Here is a 23,386-nt window from a genome sequence, read left to right as displayed (position 1 = left end):
GTTCAGACACCTTGGTCAAGGGATCATGGTAGCAGAGGCACATACAGAGTTTTTAATCTTTTGAAAGAGTGTTTCCTCTTTTTCTGGCATTTTAACTTAGGGATCATCTGCTTTGGTAGGCGTAGATTGGCTTTCTGGGTACTGCACAGCCCATTTATAGGCTTGCTTGTATCTCAGTTTGTTCTCAGTCTCCATCTGCTGGTAGGAATGCATAACCCATTTGTGCCAGTCTAGAGGGACTAAAGGAGAACCAGTTAGCAGGTAAGATCTAATTGCTCCATTCCTCAGCGACCCTCCAGACCGGTCAAGACGCTTGAGTTATGCAGGCCTACCAGCAGAGGGAGACTGGGAACACTGAAACTTAAACCAGTATAAGCTAGCAGCCAACCCCCAAGCAGCCAGTAAATCTCAGTCTCCAGCAGAGGGTAGACATGCAGCCTGAGCAGTCAGTCTGGTCTGGTAGGATTAGATTTTCTTAACTAATACCCTGTACTTGGAATTATTTTTGGTTGAGTGCTTCAAGAAAAGCAGGTCCAGTGGGATTCACTTTTCTCTGTGGAATTTAGCCAGTGTGTGGCTTATTCCCCAGCTGGCCTTTGGTTAGGCAGCCATGTGCCTCGGCTCCTGTTGTGACAGGAACCTTGAGAGCCATAACTTCTGGCAGTTTGTAGCTTTGAAATCCTCTTTCTGAACTTTCTGCCTGTTGCCTCGGCTCCTGCTATGGCAGGAACCTTGAGTGCTTAGTCCCTGTCAGCTCTTAGCAACTGGGCTTTTGTTGTGAGTGTAAAAAGAAACAGTGTTTGGCTGCTTGGCAGTGCTTGACTGTGTTGTTTGGGAAGCTGACAGAGAGGCCTGGGGATTTTGAGCAACTTTGAGAGAGCTGGGACGTTAGGGTTTACCGCTTTAAATTCGCGATGTCGGCGGGAAAGCTGTCGCGCTGCCGTTCTTGTGCGCGAAGGGGGATAGATGCGCCAGGAGCTCAATGCAGGTTCTGTGGGGAGCCTAAACAGCCTGATTCTTCGCCTCCGGTACTAGCTGCGGAGGGTTCAGGTAGCGGTAAAGGTTTGCCCGGCTCTGACTTGTCCTCTGGGCCCGTAGCGGCGGTTCCAATTTTGGCGCCATCTTGGATTTGGGCGCCACGGGGGTGGCTGCTCGCCTGCTGTTGGAAGGTCCGGGGCAGAGTGCTTCCAGGTCTCCGGAAGGTGCAGGGGCCATGGGGTTTCCTCCGGATTTTATTTGGGCCATGTTTCAGGCATGGCAGTCAGGCCCTAATCAGTTAGAGCCTCTGAAGGGAGCAGGGCCTCTGGTTGCTAAGCAACAGCGTTTAGATTGGTCTGAAGAGCCAGATTTCTTTTCCTTGCCTCCCTCAGACCACGAGGGTAGTCTGCTGGGGGATGAGTTCCTAGGGGACAAGGTTTCTGAGGAGGAGGGGCCTTTGCCAGGTGAAGACCCCTCGGTGGTGCGCATTTTCCCTAGGGATGAGCTTCCTGAGCTGATTGAGCAGGTAGTTTCTACGCTTAGGTTTGATTCGCCTGAGCCGGTGGTAGCGGACGCTAAGCAGCTTGACCCCTTAGTTAAGGGAATTCGGCGGGCAGCGCTTACTTTTCCCATGAATTCGTATCTCAGAGATATGATCTTCCAGGAGTGGTCCTCCCCAGATTCTCCTTGTAGGGTGAGTAGAGCTATGGCGAGACTGTACCCTTTTCCGCAAGGGGATAAGGACTCCTTTAAGTCGCCGACAGTGGATGCGGTGGTGACCGCAGTTACCAAGGCTACGGCTATTCCGGTTGATGGGGGAGCTGCTCTCAGAGATCCGCAGGATAGGAGATTAGAGTCTCATTTGGCGCAATTTTGATCTCTCGGCATTGTCACTTCAGGCTGCTCTGTGCGGGGGCCTAGTAACCAGGGCGTGTTTCCGTTGGGCTGAAAGCCTTTTGGATGGCCCGGCCTTAGATAGAGCTTCCTTGGTGCAAGAGCTAGCCAAGTTAGAGATGGGCTCTTCCTTTTTGGCAGATTCTAGTTATGATCTGCTGAGAGCTTCTGCTAAGAATATGGCATTGGCGGTTGGAGCTCGTCGGGCTCTTTGGCTTCGTGGTTGGACGGCAGATGCGGCGTCTAAGTCCAAGTTATGTTCTCTTCCCTTCAAGGGGACCTTGTTGTTTGGAGAAGAGTTGGATAAGTTGGTTCGATTTTTTCAGTGTACTCAGCCCTTTCGCGGAGCTCGGCGAGGAGGCTGAGACGCGCCGGGGGGGGAGGTCTATCCTCCGGGCTTGCTTCACAATGAAGGTGTGCGGGTCCAGCCTCTGGTAAGGGTAGGGGCTCGTTTGAGTCAATTCTATCAGAGGTGGACCCATATCACGTCAGATTAGTGGGTACTCGAGGTGGTACGAGACAGGTACGCGCTAGAATTCAAGACTTTCCTTCCAGATTTTTTTCTCACCTCTCCGTGCCGCTCTCGGGTCAAGGCCAGGGCGATTCGGCAGACGCTTCGTCGGCTGATAGATCTGGGGGCGGTCGTTCCCATGCGGTTTCAGAAAGGGGGGACAGGTTGTTATTCGATTTATTTTGTGGTCCCCAAAAAGGAAGGTTCCTCTCGGCCTATTCTAGATCTCAAAAGGGTCAACAAGGCTTTGAAAGTTCCCTCCTTTCGCATGGAAACGTTGCGCTCGGTCATAGTAGCGGTGGAGTTTCTCACATCTTTGGATCTGTCAGAAGCCTATCTTCATATTCCCATTCGGGCGGCGCATAATCGGTTTCTCCGTTTTGCGGTTCTGGGACAGCATTTTCAATTCTGTGCGCTGCCGTTCGGTCTGGCTACTGCGCCTCGTACCTTTTCCAAGGTTATGGTGTCGTGGCGGCGGCTTTGAGGAAACAAGGAGTGTTGGTACACCCGTATCTTGACGATTGGCTCATTCGTGCCAAGTCCCTTCAGGAGAGTGTGGATGCGACAGCGAAGGTGGTAGCTTTCTTGGAGTCGCTTGGCTGGGTGGTGAACGTGGTCAAGAGTCACCTGGAACCGACTCAGTCCCTGGAATATCTGGGGGTTCGCTTCGATACGGCGAAGGGCCGGGTGTTTTTACTGGCAGTTCGAATTGCCAAGATGCAGTTATTGATTCGCCAGTTTTGTGCCAAACGGTTCCCGTCTGCTCACTCTTACCTTCAGATTTTGGGACTCATGGCGGCATTGATAGAGGTAGTGCCCTGGGCCAGGTGCTGCAGGCGGCACTGTTGGAGCGGTGGTCTCCTCAGACTCAGAGCTTGGAGAAAAGACTGTGCTTGCCGGATCCGGTTCGTCTCAGCTGCGATGGTGGCTTCACACACCGAATCTGGAAAAAGGCATGCCCTTGGATCCTCCGGAGTGGACGGTGCTAATGACGAATGCCACTCTAGCAGGTTGGGGAGCGCATTGTCTCGGAGAGGTAGCTCAGGGTCGCTGGTCGGAGGAGGAGGCCTTGTGGTCCATAAATCGGTTGGAAACTCGGGCGATAAGGTTGGCACTCCAGTCTCTTCAGTATCTTCTCGAAGGCAAGGCAGTTGGAGTACTGTCCGACAATGCCACGGCGGTGGCGTACGTAAATCATCAGGGGGGTATGAAGAGTCGAGAGGTGTCAGAGGAGACAGCGGAGTTAATGCGTTGGGCAGAACCATCTTCAGAGTCTCTCGGCAAGTCATGTAGCCGGAGTAGACAACGTCGGCGCGGATTTTCTGAGCAGGCACACGTTGGATCCAGGAGAGTGGTCGCTACATCGTCCATTGTTCCGTCGCCTAGTGAAGGAGTGGGGTCTGCCGTTGATAGATCTCATGACCTCGTCAGACAATGCTCAGGTACCCAGGTTTTTCAGCCGGCGGCAAGATCCGAGGGGATCGATGCTCTGGTGCTCGCGTGGCCCCCTCACCAGCTGTTGTACGTGTTTCCTCCTTGGCCCTTGATAGGACGGATAGTTCAAAGAATAGAGCGGTACGCCGGGACAGTAATTCTTGTGGCTCCAAATTGGCCTCGTCGGCCTTGGTTTGCCGATCTAGTACGTCTGGCGATAGGCGGGCCGCTCGCGCTGGCGGAGTCGGTGGTGTTGGTGCAAGGTCCGATCGTGATGTCAGACCCGTCTCCGTTCTCGCTTACAGCCTTGCTCTTGAAAGGGACAGGCTGAAGAAGAAAGGTTTTTCAACTAAGGTGATTGATACTATGTTGCAGTCCCGTAAACGTTCCACGTCCTTTGCTTATGTTAGGGTGTGGCGGATCTTTGAAGGTTGGTGTAACGATCGTTCTTGTTCGCCTTGACCGCTTCCATTCCGGAGGTGTTAGAGTTTTTACAGGATGGTGTAGACAGAGGTCTTGCTCTTTCCTCTTTTTTTTTTTTTTGTTACATTTGTACCCCGCGCTTTCCCACTCATGGCAGGCTCAATGCGGCTTACATGGGGCAATGGAAGGGTAAGTGACTTCCCCAGAGTCACAAGGAGCTGCCTGTGCTCTTTGAAGGTGCAGATTGCGGCTCTGTCCTGTTTTTGGGGAAGGATACGGGGAGTCTCCTTGGCGTCTTCCCCGGATGTGGTTCGGTTTTTATGTGCTGTAAAGCTGATTCGTCCTCCTTGGTGGCCAGTTGTACTGCCGTGGGATTTGAACTTGGTGTTGGAAGTCTTGGTAGGGCCTCCCTTTGAGCCTTTGGGGTCGAGTACTCTTAAAGATCTTACTTTGAAGTCGGTGTTTTTGGTGGCTATTACTTCGGCGAGGTGAGTTTTGGAGTTGCAGGCTTTGTCTTGTCGTGCGCCTTTCCTGGCTTTCTCGAAGGAAAAGGTCTCTTTGAAGCCTGTTTCATCGTTTTTACCCAAGGTAGTGTCGTCTTTCCACGTAAATCAGGACATTTCTTTGCCAGTGCTGGGAGATAAGTTGGGAGATGCGTCTCAGCGCTGTTTAGCCAAGCTGGATGTTCGGCGAGTCTTGAGGGTTTATTTATCCAGGACTCGGGAGTTTCGGTCTTCAGATAGGTTGTTTGTGTTGTATGGCGGTCCAAAGAAGGGAGCTGCAGCTTCTAAGGCAACTATTTCCAGATGGTTGAAGGAGGCGGTTTCCTCGGCATATTTGATCAAGGGACTTAGTACGGTCTGTGCCAGAGCCGGTGGTGGGAGGCGGGGCTGGTGGTTGGAAGGCGGGGATAGTGCTGGGCAGACTTATACGGTCTGTGCCCTGAAGAGGACGGGTACAAATCAAAGTAGGGTATACACAAAAAGTAGCACATATGAGTTTATCTTGTTGGGCAGACTGGATGGACCATGCAGGTCTTTTTCTGCCGTCATTTACTATGTTACTATGTAGAGTGCCTGACCAACTGAAGGTGCATTCAACCAGGGGAGTAGCTTCCTCCTGGGTGGAGAGTGGTCTGGTTCCGCCTCAAGATATTTGCAGGGCGGCGGTCTGGTCCTCGTTGCATTCGTTTGTGAAACATTATAGACTGGATGTGCAGGCTAGGGAGGATGCCGGTTTTGGTGCGGCAGTGTTGACTTCTGGGATGCTAGGTTCCCGCCCTTAGGAGTTGTACTGCTTTGGTACTTCCCAAGCGTCTTGACCGGTCTGGAGGGTCGCTGAGGAAGGTGAAATTAGGTCTTACCTGCTAATTTTCTTTCCTCTAGACCCTCCAGACCGGTCAAGAACCCTCCCGCTGTGTACATGTTTCTTTGTGGTGAGTATGATTGGCAGAGTTCTGGTATTTCAGAGAGGGACCATAGCGCTGTGGCGTTCGGTCAGTTGAAGCACGTGTTTCATGTTTTTTGTTTCTGAGTACAGGGTTCTTTGACCTTTCGGGGTTGTAATTGTTTATTGGTTTCATTTGTTTTCTGCTTTAAGGATTTACTGGCTGCTTGGGGGTTGGCTGCTAGCTTATACTGGTTTAAGTTTTAGTGTTCTCAGTCTCCCTCTGCTGGTAGGTGTGCATAACCCAAGCGTCTTGACCGGTCTGGAGGGTCTAGAGGAAAGAAAATTAGCAGGTAAGACCTAATTTCACCTTCTGTTTGCTTTTTTGGCCACCCCCATACACTGAGGAGAAGATTTCAACATATTGTCCACAATGGACACCTGATTTAATTTGACATATTTATATTCTGCCCAACCAGCCAGCTCAGGGTGGATTACAACAAAATTTAAAAAAAAAAAAAGAAGTACATGTATAATTCCCACATCTCACAGGCAGATGCTCAGAAGCAAATGCGGGTGTTGGAGGCCATTAGCACCAGTGTAGTGCCCATATTTGCGCCTGTGGAATGTTCAGAGCTGGTCAGCGCGTGAAACAAGCTCTCTGGCTCTGAACGCTAATTGCTTGCTAAACAAAGTCATCACTATTCCTCACCAGTGCTCTGCGGGCAGCACACCAAACAAAGGTGGTTGTCCTGCGGCAACCGTTAAGGTTTGCCAGGGCATTGGGAAGAAATGGAGAGACCCTTCATGCACATCCAGGCCCCCCCCCACACACACACACACACACACACAAATGTAAGGGCCTGGAGATCCAGTGGGCCTCCAGACCCCTCACCCACCACCAACCCACCCCACTAAACACACAAGGATACCCTGACACCCCCCCCCCCCCCTTCCCCTCATACCTTAAAGTAGGAGGAGGGACCAGCAGGCCCCTCCTCTCTATGCGCCATCTCAAAATGACGGCACCTTGCCCAGTGCATCATGGGATGTGCTGGGCAGGGCTTAACTTCCATATATGGGAACTTACACAGAATCTTGGATTGGTTTACCAATTTAATTTCTGCATCTGAATGTAAGTTTCATGAAGTAGTGTAAAGTTTAAGCAGTCCAATTAAATAACCAGGACTTAGTTCATAAAGAATTATATAAACAAAAACCAGAATTTTAAAGCTCAGTTCTTGCCCTTAAAGGCAACCAGTGCAGCCGAATCAAATAAGGGGGTCACATGATCAGATCTCCTCCCACTTACCAGCTTTGCTTCAGCATTCTGAATTGCTTGCAGTCTATGAATTTGTTTTTGTGGGTCCAATAAAAACCACATTAGTTCTTTCCATATTGGATTACTAGTAAAGACTGGACAGGTCATTTAAATTGATATTCCTTGAAGTACCACTTAAGTCTCTTTAACAATCTTAATTTAAACATTTCTGAACTACAGGACTAATATACAGTTCCTTAGTATACTGAGAATCCAAGATGAATCCTAATAGTTTAATATTTGATTTTAACAGTACTGCAGTCCCCGCTAATTTGGGGTCTGAGTACAAAGAGAACAACAAGACAATGTCATTAGTATAGGTAAAAAATTGCACTTTCAGGAATCGAAGCAGGCACCCCAAACCACTAGGATAAACATTAAATAAATAAGGGGGAGTGGAGATTCCTGGGGGAAATTCCACTCCCTAGATCGCTTTCCCTGCCAATTAACTTGAACAATTCTATATTGGGGGGGGGGGGGAACAACAGATCCAAGTCCAAACCTTCCTTGATATTTATTTCATGTCATTTATACCCCGCCTTTTGCCGCAGTGATATACCCAACTCCCCAAACTTCTCTGGTAGAGACTAGTGATGAACTAAATAAAATGCAACAGATAAATCCAACTGCATAAGAAAAATTTGAGTCCCATTATCCAATAACAATCGCATCTTAGACAGCCATGTTCCCAAGATTGTTTCTGTTCTGAATTGCACTCAAAAACCAGACTGCATTGGATCTGATGAGCCTCCAAATATTCCTGTAACTGATCAGCAACAATAACCTATTATTTTTCTCAGTGTAGATCTTTTTCTTGGGTTGTGACTTCTAATGTGGTTATGATTTGGCTGATTATTCCCAGTGTGCATCACTTTTCACTTGTCCATATTAAATGTCATCTGCCATTTGGATGCCTCGTCTCCCTATTTCCTAAGGCTCTTCTCCGTGATTAAGTCTTAAATAGTTTTGTCATCTGCAGATATAATCATCTCACTTGTTTCCATTTCCAGATAATTTATAAATGGTCCCAGTACTGATCCCTGAAACACTCAATTATTCACCTTCTTTTGTTGAAAGACTTGGCTTATTTAAGTCTACCCTTTGTTTCTTATCTTTTAATCAGTTCCTAGTCCACAAGAGAACATTCCCTCCTATCCCATGACTTGTTGACTTCCTTAGAAGTCTCTTATGAGGCATGGGTTGTCTCAAACTTTACAGTAGGAGGGAATAATGAGAAGATTTTGTTGAGCGGAATGTAGAATATGGGCAGGGGTATAGGGCAGCAGTTCCCAAACTGTGTGCCGTATCCAACTCTCAGGGAATCCGTGACGCATTTTCCCCACCTACCTTCTGCCACCACTCAGTCTGCTACTGCTGCTTTTCTAGATGAGCAGCGGCAAAACAAAGTGCAGCCATCACGGAGCTGGACTCTCCATACACATGTCTGACGGTCCTGTCCCCTCAGACATCATTTCCTGTACCGGGGTATAGCTGGCAGCCGCATGAATGAAGAGTCTTGCCTTGCGGTGGCTATAGCTTGCTTTGCCGTTGCTGCTGGTCTAAAGAAGCAGCAGTGGCAAGGATCGAGGTGTGTGGGGGAAGAGGGGGACAGTGGAGGCAAATGCTGAATTTGTGGGAGGAACAGAGAGGGGGGCGTTGGCTGGTTGGAAGGTGGGGCTTTGGATGGGTGGAAGGGGTACGGGAAGCAGAGGTTGGATGAAAGTGGGGGAGAGAGGGAAAGCAGAAGCTGGATAGAAGGAGAGCAGACGTTGAATGGAAAGGGGGAAGAAAGGGAGGGCATGCATGGGAATGCAGATGTCGGTGGCTGAAGCATGCCACCAATTTGCTTGCTGCACAAGCAGCATGGAGCTCGGGCCTCAGTCAGTGGAACTTTTCGGCTGGTGGGGCATGGGCATCCCCGCCAGCAAAGGTAGGACTCAGCAATGTTGGAGGGAGGGGAGCAGACCTGAGAGGAAATGTGTAGCTTAGGGGGCACCATGACCAGAGAAAGTTTGGGAACCATTGCTAAACAAAGAAATGCATGTGTAGAAAACTTTGCAGGCTAATGTAAGAGACTTAAATAGGGTGTGATTTTTTTTTTTTAATTTATAGACGGTTTCCAATAAATTTCACACACATCATGGAACAAATTAGAGAATGACACAGGGACAAAGTTTATCCCCGCCCGGTCCACGTGGTTCTGTTCCCATCCCCACAGCTCTGTCTCCGCCCTGTCCCCGCAGGCTCAGTCCTCATCTGCAAAAGCCTCGAACATTTATGATTTTTTTATTAAACGGAACAGTATGCTGTCCAACTGTTTATAAATCACAAATAGAAAACAATAATAACAGTGAGCAATTATAATCACCACCACCCTTCCAACCCCAACAATAGCTGACTTCTACCCAAAGGAATCCTAATCCACCCTGTTAAAATGTCCAGGGGTACAAAATACAACTTTCTTAGCGTCCCTCTGGACCGGCTAGAATGTGACTGATGGGTTGTTTACGCCTTCCAGCAGGTGGAGACTGAGAAAAAAAACAAGAGAGAGCCAATAAGAGCCCTTGGCAACAAGAGAAAGATCCAATAATCTCAGTCTTCAGCAGGTGGAAGGTGATGAGCCCTTTTGTCTCATTCTTTATATTATATCCTGCATAATAATTTTCACCTCCAACGTTCTAACGCTGCCTGGGACCGTGGATCCCTCGTTGGTGGTCTGCTTCCATCGGTAGATCAGCTTGATGTCATGCCGAACACACAGCTGACAATCAAAAGAACTGGCACGCGCAAAACAAGGGGAAAAAATAACTGCCCGAACACACAGCTGAAAGAACTGGCACGCGCAAAAACAAGAAAAAAAAAGCTGCCGCACTCATGAAGCTGCCATGCGAATCTGCCACGCACACCAACCTCCCTAAAAAAAAAAAAAAGCAGATGACCAGAGTGCCGCGCTAACAACCCTGCCGCCCTCAAAAAAAAAAAAACAAAGCACCACAGACTGATGCCCTCACAGAGCGCCCTCCTGACCCTGCCGTCCTACAAAAAAAAAAAAAGCTGAGCAGACTTACGTCCTCTCGAACAGGGTGCACTCAGAAAAAACAGAAACAGCTGACGCACGCACAGAAACTTGAACAGAAGATCATTGAGGAAGCAACGCCGCGAAGGCCAGAACAGGACTTCAGCTGACGGGGGTTGGGGTCCCCCATCAGCACAGGTACTCGACGGTGTTGGGGGACGGTTTTCGGCGAGAAGGAGGGTACAGTGGTTCGTAACACGGAGGCGGGGGGGGGGGGGGGTGTTGAAAACGGAGGGAGGGCAGAGTCTGGAACACGGTGGGAGGGGCATGAGGAGGCCTTGAACTGGGTGGGTGGGCAGGCCAGGGAGGCTGGCTGGGGACAGAGCGACACAGGGTGGGGGGTGATTGCCTTGCTAGCGCCCGTTTCCTTGCCTTCAGAAACGGGCCTTTTTTACTAGTTTGTTATATTATATTCTTTATATTTTTTCTATTTCTTGCTGTAATCTTTTAGTTGGTTTTAATATCTTTGTTTGGGTGAATTTATTTTTTCTGTGCATCCATATATATATATATTTGGTTCTCTGCCGTTTACTTTCTCTTTAAACGAGCAAGACAGCTTCTGTTTTTTCTTTGTGACAGTTTGCTGTTGTTTTTTCTGGCTCCTGTTTTGGTTCGCAGTTGGCTTAGGCAGACACAATAGAGAAGTTCCACTGCTGTTCAGTCTGTCAGCGGCAGGGAGTCGCTGCACCCTACGCCTGGAATAAACTTCCTGAGCCCCTACGTCTTTCCCCATCCTTGGCCACCTTTAAATCTAGACTGAAAGCCCACCTCTTTAACATTGCTTTTGACTCGTAACCACTCGCCTCCACCTACCCTCCTCTCTTCCTCCCCGTCCACATTAATTGATTTGATTTGCTTACTTTATTTATTTTTTGTCTATTAGATTGTAAGCTCTTTGAGCAGGGACTGTCTTTCTTCTATGTTTGTGCAGCGCTGCGTATGCCTTGTAGCGCTATAGAAATGCTAAATAGTAGTAGTAGTAAATTATTGCATCAGCTTACTTTCTTTCTGGGAAAGCTGTTCCAGAAGGAGTTAAGGCTCACTCTACCAGAGGTCAGGCTACATCTTGGGCAGAACGTTGTCTGGTGCCTCCGGAGGACATTTGCATGGTGGCGACTTGGTCTTCTTTGTATTCCTTTTCTAAGCACTATCGATTGGACATCCTGGGTCATCAGCAAGTTGTTTTGGGGGCACACGTTTTGACGGTGGGGCTGTTAGGGTCCCTCCCATAATCTTACTGCTTTGTTACTTCCCATCAGTCACATTCTGAGCCGGTCCGGAGGGACGCTAAGGAAGGAGAAATTAGACCTTACCTGCTAACTTGCTTTCCTTTAGTCCCTCCGGACTGGCCCAAATCCCTCCTTTTAGGTATTCTGTGTCTTCAAGAGCTAAGTTATATTGTTTTCTTGGGAGCTGTGTTGCTGGTTTCTGGTTTCATTGTTAAAAAAAAAGAAAAATAAAACTCAAATTCTATGGTTCAGTATGTAACCTTTTGTGCATGATATGCAGGGGCATGTCATTGGTCACATTATTTTTGGTGGTACACACCCTGTGTTGGCAATGTGCCAGTGGCTGCTCAGGCTTTCGTATGCACAGACCATTTACTTATTGTTTTACTTGCTTCTGCTTTGGTACTGTGTTACTGGATCTTGTTGCCAAGGGCTCTTATTGGCTCTCTCTAGAGTCACAGTTTTTTTCTCAGTCTCCACCTGCTGGAAGGCATGCACAACCCATCAGTCACATTCTGGGCCGGTCCGGAGGGACTAAAGGAAAGCAAATTAGCAGGTAAGGTCTAATTTCTCCCTGTTCTGTATGCTCTAGCGGGGGAGAAATATGCCCTATGAAGCACTGTTATGATTTTTTTAATCTGTGGATGAATAAATCATCAACAATTCAGTCTAGCTCTCCTGTCTTCCACAGTCCTTCCTGCAATAGATGAAGTCTTCTCAGAAGATGTGTTGGTAGCAGGAACGTACAGGATCCCCCATGCAAATTTTGCCAGTTGTGGCCAGCATGTTTGTTTGTTTTTTTCTAAAAAAAAAAAAAAAAAAAATCAAAATATTGTCATCTGCATCACTCAAACATAAATAACAGTCCAGTTCATTAACAGGCTTCAAAGTAGAGAATGACACGGGGCCAAAGTTTGTCCCTGTCCCCGTGGTATCTATCCCCTCCCTGTTACCATGGGTCCCCATCCCTGTGTCATTTTCTAAAACAAATACAGTACACAGTAAGAAATTCCCCATACCACCATCAGAGCATATTCAAAGAAATGCAGCCACAAAAAGTCTAGTCTTCAATAATTTCTTGAACTGCACAAAACCGTCACAAAGGCAAAGCTGTCCAGAAGGGCATTTCATAATAAAATTCCCACTGAGACAAAACCTCATCTATTGACAATTGAGTCAGGTAGCCAGTGCACTATATAGTAGAAGAGTGACAGTTTAATTTCTTCTTACCGTAGCTAAGTTTTATGGCAGTATTTTGGGCTAATTGCTATCAATACAGTTGAAGATTTTAAGTGAGAGTAAAGAAATATAGTAGTCCAATCTGGAAAGGACAAGGCAGCAGACTAGGAGCCACAATGCATCAAAAAGGCAAATAGAACAAAGTTATTGTAAGGTGAAGATTTTTTTTTTTTTTTTTTTTGGGGGGGGGGGGTCGAGTTGGAAGGATGAACATAAATCTAAGGGTGCTATTAATAGTGACACCTAGGAGTTTAACAGAATTGTGCGGAGGGAGGCGAGAGTGCCGTAGATGGTAGCCAGACTGGGAAGAGTGGAAGAAAAATAGCAGTAGTTTTGGTTATGTTAATCTTGAAACAGTTATTAGGAAGCCAATCTACAATGGTATCCAGTTTAGTGGAAAGATTAGGAATGTAAGTGAGAGAAAAGCAACAGTGAGCAGATCTGCCCTTTGCAATTAATTCACAATCAAAATGCGATGTTAAAACTTATATATGGTGCTAAAAGGTTTGTCTCTACCCTCTGCTTATTAGTGAACACTGGTTACCTGTTTCTTTTCATATTGCTTAAATGTAGTATTCTTGTAAACCAGATTTTTCAGACCAGGGCCCTTCAGTTCTTAAATAGATCTCTCATTTCCTAGTCAGCCTCTCGTTCTCTACATTCTTATCAGCACAGATTCCCACTGCAGCTCCTTGTGACTCGGGGCAAGTCACTTAATCCTCCATTGCCCCAGGTACAAAATAAGTACCTGTATATATGTAAACTGCTTTGATTGTAACCACAGAAAGGTGGTATATCAAATCCCTTCCCCTTTTCTTTTCATATTATGTTACATGCTGGTGCTTCTACTTGTTTCTCTGTAGTAGTGCCTACACTGTTCTCATTGAATTCAGGTTTGAGCTTTCAGTCTCTAAATTCAAAGTACTTTTTAAAACTCATCTCTTTACTCATGCTTTTCATCAAGTTAAACAACATTGAGACTGATCTTATATGGTAAACATTTGGACAGCAATATATAATATCACGGTCTGTGTTCTATCAGTACCCCCTCTCCTCTTTCTGTGGCTTAGATATTTAAATACTATGGGCCTGATATTCAGACCACAGGAGTTAGCCCAGCTAACTCCCACAGTCAGCACTGAGCCCGGATATTCAGTGCTGGGCTGTTTCCGGTGACTGGTTTATTTTTGGCCAATTCAAACTTAACCGGCCAAGCCAATGTTCAGCACTGGCTAGTTAAGTTTGAACCATCCAATTATGGCTACCAAATTGGCGCTGAAAATCAGCAGCTAACCGCAAATTTTCAGTGGGTCATGGCCAGCCATGTCTTGCTGAAAATTTGCAGATAGCCTGTTATGGGGTGGCCAGGTCCCTCCCCCTTCTGTGCTGAGCAGACAGCCCTGTGCCTCGGCTCCTGTACTGTTGCAGGAACCTTGAGTGCCTTTTGCCCTTGTCAGTTTTCAGCAACCGGGCTAAAAAAAAACAAAAAAAAACTTTTCGGTTCTCGTTTTGTTTTGGGCTATCCGAGAGAGCTCAGTTTGAGTTTGTGAGGAGCAGTTAGTAGTGTTTTGTACTGGGCTCTGCTGCCTCTTGTTTCTCTTCCCTCCTTCTTCCTGAGGTGATGTCGGCAGGGAAACTGTTCCGTTGCCGTTTCTGCTTGCGCCGGGTGCACAGTGCCGGCTCTGTGAGGAGCCAAAGCCGCCGCCCTCTTCGTCTGCGGAGGTTCCCGCAGCCAGCTCTGTGTCAGCTGAGGCGTTCTCGCAGTCGGGTTTTGGAGTGGCGGTTCTGATTTTGGCGGGAACCAGCCTTTGCATGATCCTTTGTGGCAGAATGCAGGCTGGTCTCCTGAGAACGCAGGAGGGATGAGATTCCCTCCTGACTTCATTTGGTCAATGTTTCAGGAGTGGAAATCAGGATCCCAGCAGTCGGATCTTCCTAGGGGGGGGGTAGGTCCCTTGGTAACAGAGGCCTCATCTTTATTGGGCAGAGGACACTGAGATTTTGTCTGTTCAGCCCTCGGAGGAGGATTGCAGTGATCTCGGGGACGATGTTCTTTTGGACACCAGTCAAGAGGAAGAGGGTTCTTTGCCGGGTGAGGACCCCTCGGTAGTTAAGATTTTTCATAGAGATGAGTTGTCTGAGTTAATTGATCAGGTCGCTGAAACACTCAAGTTTGATTCCCTTGAGGCCCCGGTGGGGAACGTGAAGCAGGTGGACCCATTGGTTAAGGGTATTCGATGGTCCTCCCGTACTTTTCCCATGAATAAAGACCTGAGAGAGATGGTCATGCAGGAGTGGTTGTCCCCAGACTCTCCCTGTTTGGTTTCTAGAGCCATGGCGAGGTTTTATCCTCTCCCGCAGGAGGATAGAGATTCTTTAAAGCCTCCTACAGTGGACGCGGTTGTGGTGGTCACTAAGGCCACGGCTGTTCCTGTTGATGGGGGGGGGCTGCTCTTCGGGATCCCCAAGATAGGAAGTTGGAATCTTTTGTTAGGCATAGTGTGTGTGGGGGGGGACTAGTTGCGCTTGCTTCCGCTGTGCTGAGAAGCTCCTGGACGATCCAACTGTGGACAGAACTACCTTGGTACAGGAGCTGGCCAAGCTGGAGATGGGATCTTCTTTCTTAGCGGATGGTCTTTACGACTTACTGCGCACGTTAGCAAAAAATATGGCCCTGGTAGTTGGCGTTCGTTGGGCTCTTTAGCTTCGTTGTTGGGTCGCAGATACAGCCTCCAAGTTCAGGTTGTGCTCTTTTCCCTTCAAGGGTTCTATGCTCTTTGGGAAAGAACTAGGTAAATTGGTGCACGGCCTTGGGAATTCTAACGTTCTGCGCCTTCCAGAGATGCGTCCCAAATCGAGTGGTCGAGGGGTGTCTGGGCGTGGTCGTCTTCGAGACACTCGGCGGTACAGGCCGGATAGATCCAATGGAGCCCCTAGAGGTCAGGTTTTTTTCACGCACTCAGCCCTTTCGAGGAGGCTGTGACGTGGCTTCAGCGGGTTCCGTCTCTGCGCATGCCTCTCAATGAAGCTGCAAGGGTCCAACCTTTGGTTCGCGTGGGTGCTCGTTTATGTCAGTTTTACCAGAGGTGAACCCAGACCACATCGGATCAGTGAGTGCTTGAGGTGGTGCGCAACGGGTATGCGCTAGAGTTTGACGGCCCTCTTCCAGACTTCTTTCTCGTATCTCTGTGTCACTCTCGGCTCAAGGCCAGGGCAGTTCACCAAACCCTTCTTCGTTTGATCAATCTGGGGGCCATAGTTCCCATCCCCACTTGGAATGCGGGGGGGGGGGGGGGGGGGTCATGTTGTTACTCAATTTATTTTGTGGTTCCCAAGAAGGAGGGCGCCTTCCAGCCCATTTTAGACCTGAAAAGGGTCAGTGTGGTGCTGAAGGTTCTCTCCTTTCGGACGGAGACAATGCGTTCGGTCATCGTTGCAGTTCAGACGGGGGAGTTCCTCACTTCCTGGATCTGATGAAGGCCTATCTACATATTCCCATCAGGGTGGCTCATCAGCATTTTCTTCATGTTGCTGTCTTAGGGCAGCATTTTCAATTGTTCGCTCTGCCTTTCGGTCTCGCAATGGCACCTTGGACCTTTTTCAAGGTTATGGTGGTCATGGCGGCGGCGTTGAGAAAGCAAGGTATCTTGGTCCATCCGTATCTCGACAATTGGCTGATTCGAGCCAAGTCAAGGCAGGAGAGTGCAGAGGCGACCTTGCGAGTAGTGAGTTTCTTGGAGTTGCTCGGCTGGGTGGTGGACATGGACAAGAGTCACCTCGTCCTGTCGCAGTCCCTGGAGTTATCTAGGGGTCCAGTTCGACACGTCGAAGGGGCTGGTGTTCCTACCTTCAACTCGGATTGCCAAGATGCAGGCCCTAATTCGTCAGCTTTGCTCCGAGAGAATTCCTTCGGTTCGTTCTTATCTGCAGGTTCTGGAACTCATGGCGTCGTGGATAGAGGTAGTCCCTTGGGCCAGGGCTCAAATGCAGCAGTTACAGTTGTCACTTCTGGATCGCTGGTCTCCTCAGACACAAGACTTGGAAGAGAGGCTCGCTTTGCTGGCGGCTTCCCGCCTCAGCCTTCAGTGGTAGCGCCACACGCCGAATCTGGAGAAGGGCATGCCCTTGGATCCTCCGGAATGGATTCTTCTCACCACAGATGCCAGACTGGGGGGCCCATTGCCTCAGGTAGTTCAGGGCCGTTGGAGGAGGCCCTTTTCCGGAGATGGGAAGGCTGTAGAACTAGAGGGCATGATATGAGATTGAAGGGGGGCAGACTCAAGAAAAATGTCAGGAAGTATTTTTTCGTGGAGAGAGTGGTGGATGCTTGGAATGCTCTCCCACGGGAGGTGGTGGAGAGGAAAACGGTAATGGAATTCAAACATGCGTGGGATAAACATAAAGGAATCCTGTTCCGAGGGAATGGATCCTCAGAAGCTTAGCCGAGATTGGGTGGCAGAGCCGGTGGTGGGAGGGGGGGCTGGTTGGGAGGCGGGGATAGTGCTGGGCAGATTTATACGGTCTGTGCCAGAGCCGGTGGTTGGGAGGCAGGGATAGTGCTGGGCAGACTTATACGGTCTGTGCCCTGAAAATGACAGATACAAATCAAGGTAAGGTATACACAAAAAGTAGCGTATATGAGTTTATCTTGTTGGGCAGACTGGATGGACCGTGCAGGTCTTTTTCTGCCGTCATCTACTATGTTACTATATTATGTCAATCATCTAGAGATGTGGACGATCCGTCTGGCCCTGCAGGCTTTTCAGTATCTCCTCGTCGGCAAAGCTGTCTGAGTCTTGACAACGCCACGGCCGTGGCCTAATTCAAATCGTCAAGGGGGCATGAGGAGTCATGTGGTCGCTGAGTAGGCAGCGGAGTTAATGTGCTGGGCAGAAGTTCATCTGCAGGATCTCTTCACAGGTCACGTGGCCGGCGTGGACAACGTGAACATGAATTTTCTGATCAGACACACGCTGGATCCCGGTTCGCTTCACCGTCCGCTGTTTCTTCGTCTCATGTCGGAGTGGGGCCTGCCTTTAATGGATCTCATGGAGATGTCCAGCAGCGCCCAGGTGCCGCGTTTTTTCAGTCGTCGGCGAGATCCTCGATCCGAAGGGATCGACGCCCTGGTGCTTCCGTGGCCGCCTCAGGAATTGCTGTATGTGTTTCCTCCTTGTGCCCTGGTGGGTCGCATAGTTCAGAGGATAGAGCGACACTCAGGGCTGGTATTTCTGGTGGCCCCGAATTGGCCTTGTCGACCGTGGTATGGGGATCTAGTGCGTCTAGCGGTATAGGGTCTGCTTCCTCTAGGGGAGTCAGTGCTGTTGATTCAAGGCCCCATCATGATGCCCGATCCGTCTACGTTCTCACAGCTTGGCTCTTGAGAGGAACAGGTTGCGTAAGAAAGGGTTTTTGTCTAGAGTAATTGATATTATGTTACAGTCTTCTACTTGATTCACTTATGTAAGCGTGTGGCGAATTTTTGAGAATTGGTGTCAAGAGCGTTCTTATTCCCCTTGGCACATTTTGTTTCCAGAAGTGCTGAAATTTTTGCAAGATGGTTTGGATAGGGGCCTCGCCCTCTCCTCTTTGAAGGTGCAGGTGGCGGCCTTGGCTTGTTTCCGGGGGAAGGTTCAGGGCGTGTCCTTAGCGTCTTCTCCGAATGTGGTCTGGTTTTTGCTGGCAGTGAAGTTGATCTGTCCATGGTCCCTCCGTGGGATTTGAATCTGGTATTGGAGGTTCTGGTGGGTCCTCCCTTTGAGCCACCGGACTCGAGTACCTTACCCTGAATACGGTGTTTCTGGTGGCTATTGCTTCAGCCCAGAAGGTTTCGGAGTCCCAAGCTTTGTCCTGTCAAGCTCCTTTCTTGTCTTTTTCTAAGGAGATGGTGTCTCTGAAGCCAGTGCCATCCTTTATGCCCACGGTGATTTCCTCTTTTCATGTGAATCAGGACATTTCCTTGTTGGTCTTGGGTGATTGGTCGGGAGATTCAACTAATACCATTTGGCTAAACTGGATGTTCGTCGGGTCTTGCGTTCTTACTTGACGAGGACTCAGGATTTTCCTGCCTTGGATAGTTGTTTGTTTTGTATGGAGGACCTAAGAAGGGAGCTGCTGCTTCTAAAGCAACTATAGCCAGATGGTTGAAGGAGGCAGTTTCTTCGGCCTACTTGCTCAAGGGGTGCGAGGTGCCATCAGTGCTGAAGGCACATTCTACTCAGGGGGTGGCTTCCTCCTGATCAGAAAGCAGTTTCATTCCACCTCAGGATATTTGTAGGGCTGCTGTGTGATCCTCTCTGCATTCTTTTGTGAAGCATTATAGGATTGACATTCAGGCTAGAGAGGATTCGGGTTTTGGTGCGGCAGTTCTGACCTCTGGTTTTCGGGGGTCCCGCCCTTAGATGGTTTACTGCTTTGGTACTTCCAAAGCGTCTTGACTGGTCTGTCCTCTAGACCCTCCAGACCAGTCAAGAATCACCCTGTTTGTTATTTCTAGTGAGGATTTCAGGGTTATCTTGTTTTGAGCCTGAGCGTTGCTCTGGCTGATGAGTCTTTGTGGCTTGAATTCTGGTCTAGTGATGGCCAGGTGTGGTCTCTGGTGTTGACCAGGGCGGACCTGAGTGTTGTTGGCATTCAGTCAGCAAAAGCACATTCTTGTTTGAGTTGAGTTTCCGTGTACAGGGTTCTATGAGTTTGGTTTTTCTTCTCTGCTTTATCGATTTACTGGCTGCCTGGGGTTATGTAGGTGGCTTATACAGTGTTAAAGTTTTAGTGTTCTCAGTCTCCCTTTTCTGGTAGGCATGCATAACCCAAGTGTCTTGACCAGTCTGGAGGGTCTAGAGGAAAGAAAAAATAGCAGGTAAGGCCTAATTTCACCTTCAATGTCGGGTCCCAGGTATATTTTCAATAAACACACTTTGTGACTTCATTAGTGTATGAGTGTTTGTTTGTTGTAAGATCCATGTACAACTCTACTATTATAATTGTAAACCACTTAGCTATAATGGTAGCTGTAGTGGTTTGCAGTATATTAAATAAAAGCGAATTGAGAAAGGATACAAGTTTGGGTAGAGACTAGTTTCTCAGTTACTTTTGACAAAAAAGGCAGGTTGAGGCTGATGCATCAGAATCATCTGTGAAATAAGAATAGCTTGTTCCATTGGGCAAGGAATATACCACTTGAGGCTAGAGAGAAAGATAGTATGTGATAGAGAAATCAGAGAATTATTTAAAGAATATAGAAAGGGTGAAAATAATTTGAAAGAAGTAGAAGAATGCAGGGTAGATATGGTTTTTGTAATATCTAAAAGAGATGAAGCAGGAAAATGTGTAAGCTACTAAAGTTCACAGTAGAAATAGATATCTGTATCAATAGCCAGTGGATCTGGATACTGGATGATGGTAGTGGGCAAGGTAGGGGACTCAAAGGCAGGGGAAGGAAGGTGATGTGTTTGTCTGACAGCATGGTTTGGGTAGAAAAAAATAGTGGTAATGATGATCTGCAAGAAGGCAGGAAGGAGGTTGGTCTTTTGAATAAAACCAGAGGCAAGGAGATCTGTTGGGACTTCTGTTGGTACTAGGCAAGAATCTCCCTCCCTCTTGCTGATTAATGTGTGTTTTACATTCAGGTTGAAGCTCTCTCCAAGCCCATCCTCTCGCGTCACTGTCTCCCGTGCAACATCCTCCAGCAGCAGCAGCAGCTCCTCTGCTGTCTACGCTTCCCGAGCCAAGAGAAAGCGTGTTGAGATGGAGGAGCATTCTGGAAGCGGTGACGATGTGACTGGTTTTGGCAGCAGCAATTCTGGATTCAGTGGCACTGGTGGAAGCAGCAGCAGTAGTTACCACCTGTCCCAACAGGCATCTGCCTCCGGAAGCATCACCGTAGAAGAAATAGACCTAGAAGGGAAATACGTACAGCTGAAGAACAACTCTAACAAGGTGATTAGTGAGTGACCTGGTACAGAACTGATTCTCTTCACCTCACACAGCCACCCACATACCAGTCTAAAGTGCATAGTGTTACCACAAATTATTATTATTTGTTACATTTGTATCCCACATTTCCTTGTCATCAGCAGCAGATGAATCCATTAACTGATGGGTTGTATCCGCCTACCAGCATGTGGAGATAGAGAACACTGAAAAACCATAGTGTCCTCTTGGACGGCTAGCTCCATCTGCCTTCAGTATTTCTCTATCTCCCAGCAGGTGTGGACGTAGCTTGATCAGCTCCTGGAAAAATTCTGCCTGGGGTGCCTCCTGTGCTTTGCCAGTTGAAGCTGGGGTGTTGTGGCTGGTGGTGCCCACTTTGAAGGCATATAGGTTTGCCCTTTCCCTGCCTTACCCATCTCCCTGCCTACCGGAGTACCTCTGTTGCTGCCTGCCTCCAACTTTCCTCACAGCGTTAAAATAAAATAAGGAGTACGCATTGATTCTGCGTAATTATTCTGAGGCTATTTTCAGCGTGCAGCTTGACAGGAGCTCGTTTGACTCGGTCTTTTGAGGTGAGAGTGGTGCCTAGCTCCTCCGGGGAGGTCCCGCGGACGCCGTTCCGAACGGGGTAAGTTTTGGCGCGAAGCTGCCGTTTTACTTATATAATTCCGTCCGGTTGGGCGATGGCTGCTGAGGGAGTTAAGTGCTGCTCCTGTTGTGGTAAACGCAGATCAGCAGCGGGGCTCTGTAAGACGTGCTCTTTAGACGCTAGAGGAGCTCCTATTCCCGTTACGCCTAATTCGGAGGCGGAGGGTCAGGGTGAGTTTTTCTCCCCTGAGTTTGTGCTGTTAATGCATAAAGCCTTCATGCTGAAAAGAGCTCTGCCGCAGGTGTCTGACACTGCGCTGCTACCTAGTTTCCCCCCGGGTGTTGATGGCCCGGGGCTGGCTACTTCCCTCGTGCGTTGGAAGGACGCTAAACATAGACTGGTAAATTCCCGTCGGAGAGTGACGCACTCCCCTTTTCCTCCCCGTGGTCGGGCTGTGGGGATTCTGAGGGTTCTGGCAGGGCCTCATGGTCTGATGAGCCAGAGGAAGGTGCTGGTTTGCCACCGGATCTGGTTGATCCCAATGCGGTTCGGATTTTCCACCGCAATGAGCTGCCAGCGCTCATTTCTGACGCCTTGCAGGCTCTCTCTTTTAATGATCCTGCCAAGGGCGATGCCTCCTCTGGTAATCCTAGGATGGCGAGTACTAAAAAGCCTGCTCGAGCCTTTCCCGTGCATGACTCCATCCAAGAGCTTATTTCAGCTCAATGGTCTGAACTCGATGGGCCTTTGAAAGTGGCCAGGGCTATGGGTCAGCTTTACCCTCTGAGTGAGGAGCACTTGGCCCCTTTGGGGATGCCTAAAGTGAACGCTTTGCTCACGGCGGTGACTAAAAAGACCACTCCCCGTAGAGGGAGGGGTTGCCCTAAAAGACATGCAGGACCGGCGGCTTGAATCTGCTCTGAAATGGCCCTTTGAAATATCGGGCCTCGCCTTAAGGGCGTCTATTTGCAGTTCCTATGCAGCCCAGGTCTGCCTCTCCTGGTTACAACAGTCAGTGGATCAGCCCGCAGATGGTGCGGAGTCCCTCACTGAGGTTGCAGCGCTGATGGAGTCAGCCCTGTCATTTTTGGCTGATGCCCTTTATGATCTGGTCAGAGCTTTGGCTAAACAGATGTCTGTGGCGGTGGCTGCCCGCCACCTTATATGGCTACGGCATTGGGCGGCTGACATGGCTTCCAAGCACAGGCTGGTGAGGTTACCCTTCGGGGCCTCCTGTTATTTGGAGAGGAGCTGGAGAAAATTGTTAAAGACCTGGGGGACCCTACCCTCCAGCAGTTACCCGAGGATAGGCCGAGGCCTTCTTCCAAGGGTTCTGTGTTGCCCTCCTCTCCCAGACCTCGCTTCCGTGAAGCTCGCAGGTATCGCCCGGAGTGCTCTGCTGGGTTTTCTCCACGTGCCCTTTTTCAGCAGAGGAACTCCTTTCGCTCTGACAAGCGTTCCGCAGCAGCCAGATCAAGGCCTGGAGTTCAGCGGCGGCCCCCTCAATGACGGTCCGCCGGTCCATTCCTAGATTGCTGCAGTAGGAGGACGTCTTTCCCTCTTTCTCGAGGAATGGACCAAGATTAGCTCAGATCAGTAGGTCTTGGACCTGATCAGAGAAGGTTACCGATTGGAGTTCAGCGCCCCGGTGAGAGACGTGTTTTTGGAGTCCCGATGCGGTACTGCCGTCAAACGGGCGGCAGTAGAGGAGACCTTACAAGTCTTGTTGCACCTCGGAGCAGTGATCCCTGTGCCTCCCGCCTAACGCGGCTGCGGTCGCTACTCCATTTACTTTGTGGTGCCTCGAAAAGGCGGGTCTTTCCGACCGATCCTCGACTTAAGGTCAGTGAACGAGGCATTAAGAGTGCGGCATTTTCGCATGGAATCCCTGTTCTCTGTCATTGCGGCGGTACAGCCAGGAGATTTTCTCACGTCTTTGGACCTAAAAGAAGCTTACTTGCACATACCTATTTGGCCCCCGCATCAACAGTTTCTCTCTGGTTTGCGGTGTTGGGAAAACATTTCCAGTTTTGGGCCTTGCCTTTTGGCCTCGCCACAGCTCCCCGCACCTTTTCCAAGGTAATGGTGGTAGTAGCTGCCTTTCTCAGGCGAGAGGGTATCAGGGTTCACCCGTACCTCGACGACTGGCTCATCATACCCAAAAGTCACCTGACCCCCTCTCAGTCTCTCAAATATTTGGGGGTCCGGTTCGACACGTCCTCGGGGTTTGTCTTTCTGCCCGATCAAAGGCGGTGCAAGCTTCAGAATCAGGTCCATCTGGTCCTGCCGATGCCTCGCCCGCGAACTTGGGACTTTGTCCAGCTGCTGGGGTCGATGACGGCCACTTTGGAAGTAGTGCCTTGGGCGAGAGCGC

At 49.1% G+C, this 23,386-nt stretch overlaps 1 protein-coding gene across 2 annotated transcripts in view; it reads left to right on the top strand.

Annotated features, from left to right (window-relative positions):
- The window catches only part of LMNB2 (lamin B2), a 250,862-nt gene that overhangs the window by 151,768 nt on the left and 75,708 nt on the right, over positions 1-23,386 (top strand). For both annotated transcript variants that reach the window (XM_030220310.1, XM_030220309.1), the window contains one exon: positions 20,120-20,429. In XM_030220310.1, coding sequence (XP_030076170.1) covers positions 20,120-20,429 — 310 coding nt within the window. The remainder of the gene's footprint in view (positions 1-20,119; positions 20,430-23,386) is intronic.

Source organism: Microcaecilia unicolor, chromosome 11 (assembly GCF_901765095.1).
Source record: "Microcaecilia unicolor chromosome 11, aMicUni1.1, whole genome shotgun sequence".
Classification (NCBI taxonomy): Eukaryota; Metazoa; Chordata; class Amphibia; order Gymnophiona; family Siphonopidae; genus Microcaecilia; species Microcaecilia unicolor.
Note: the sequence above shows the minus strand (reverse complement) of the source record. Positions and strands in the feature narration are given on the sequence as shown.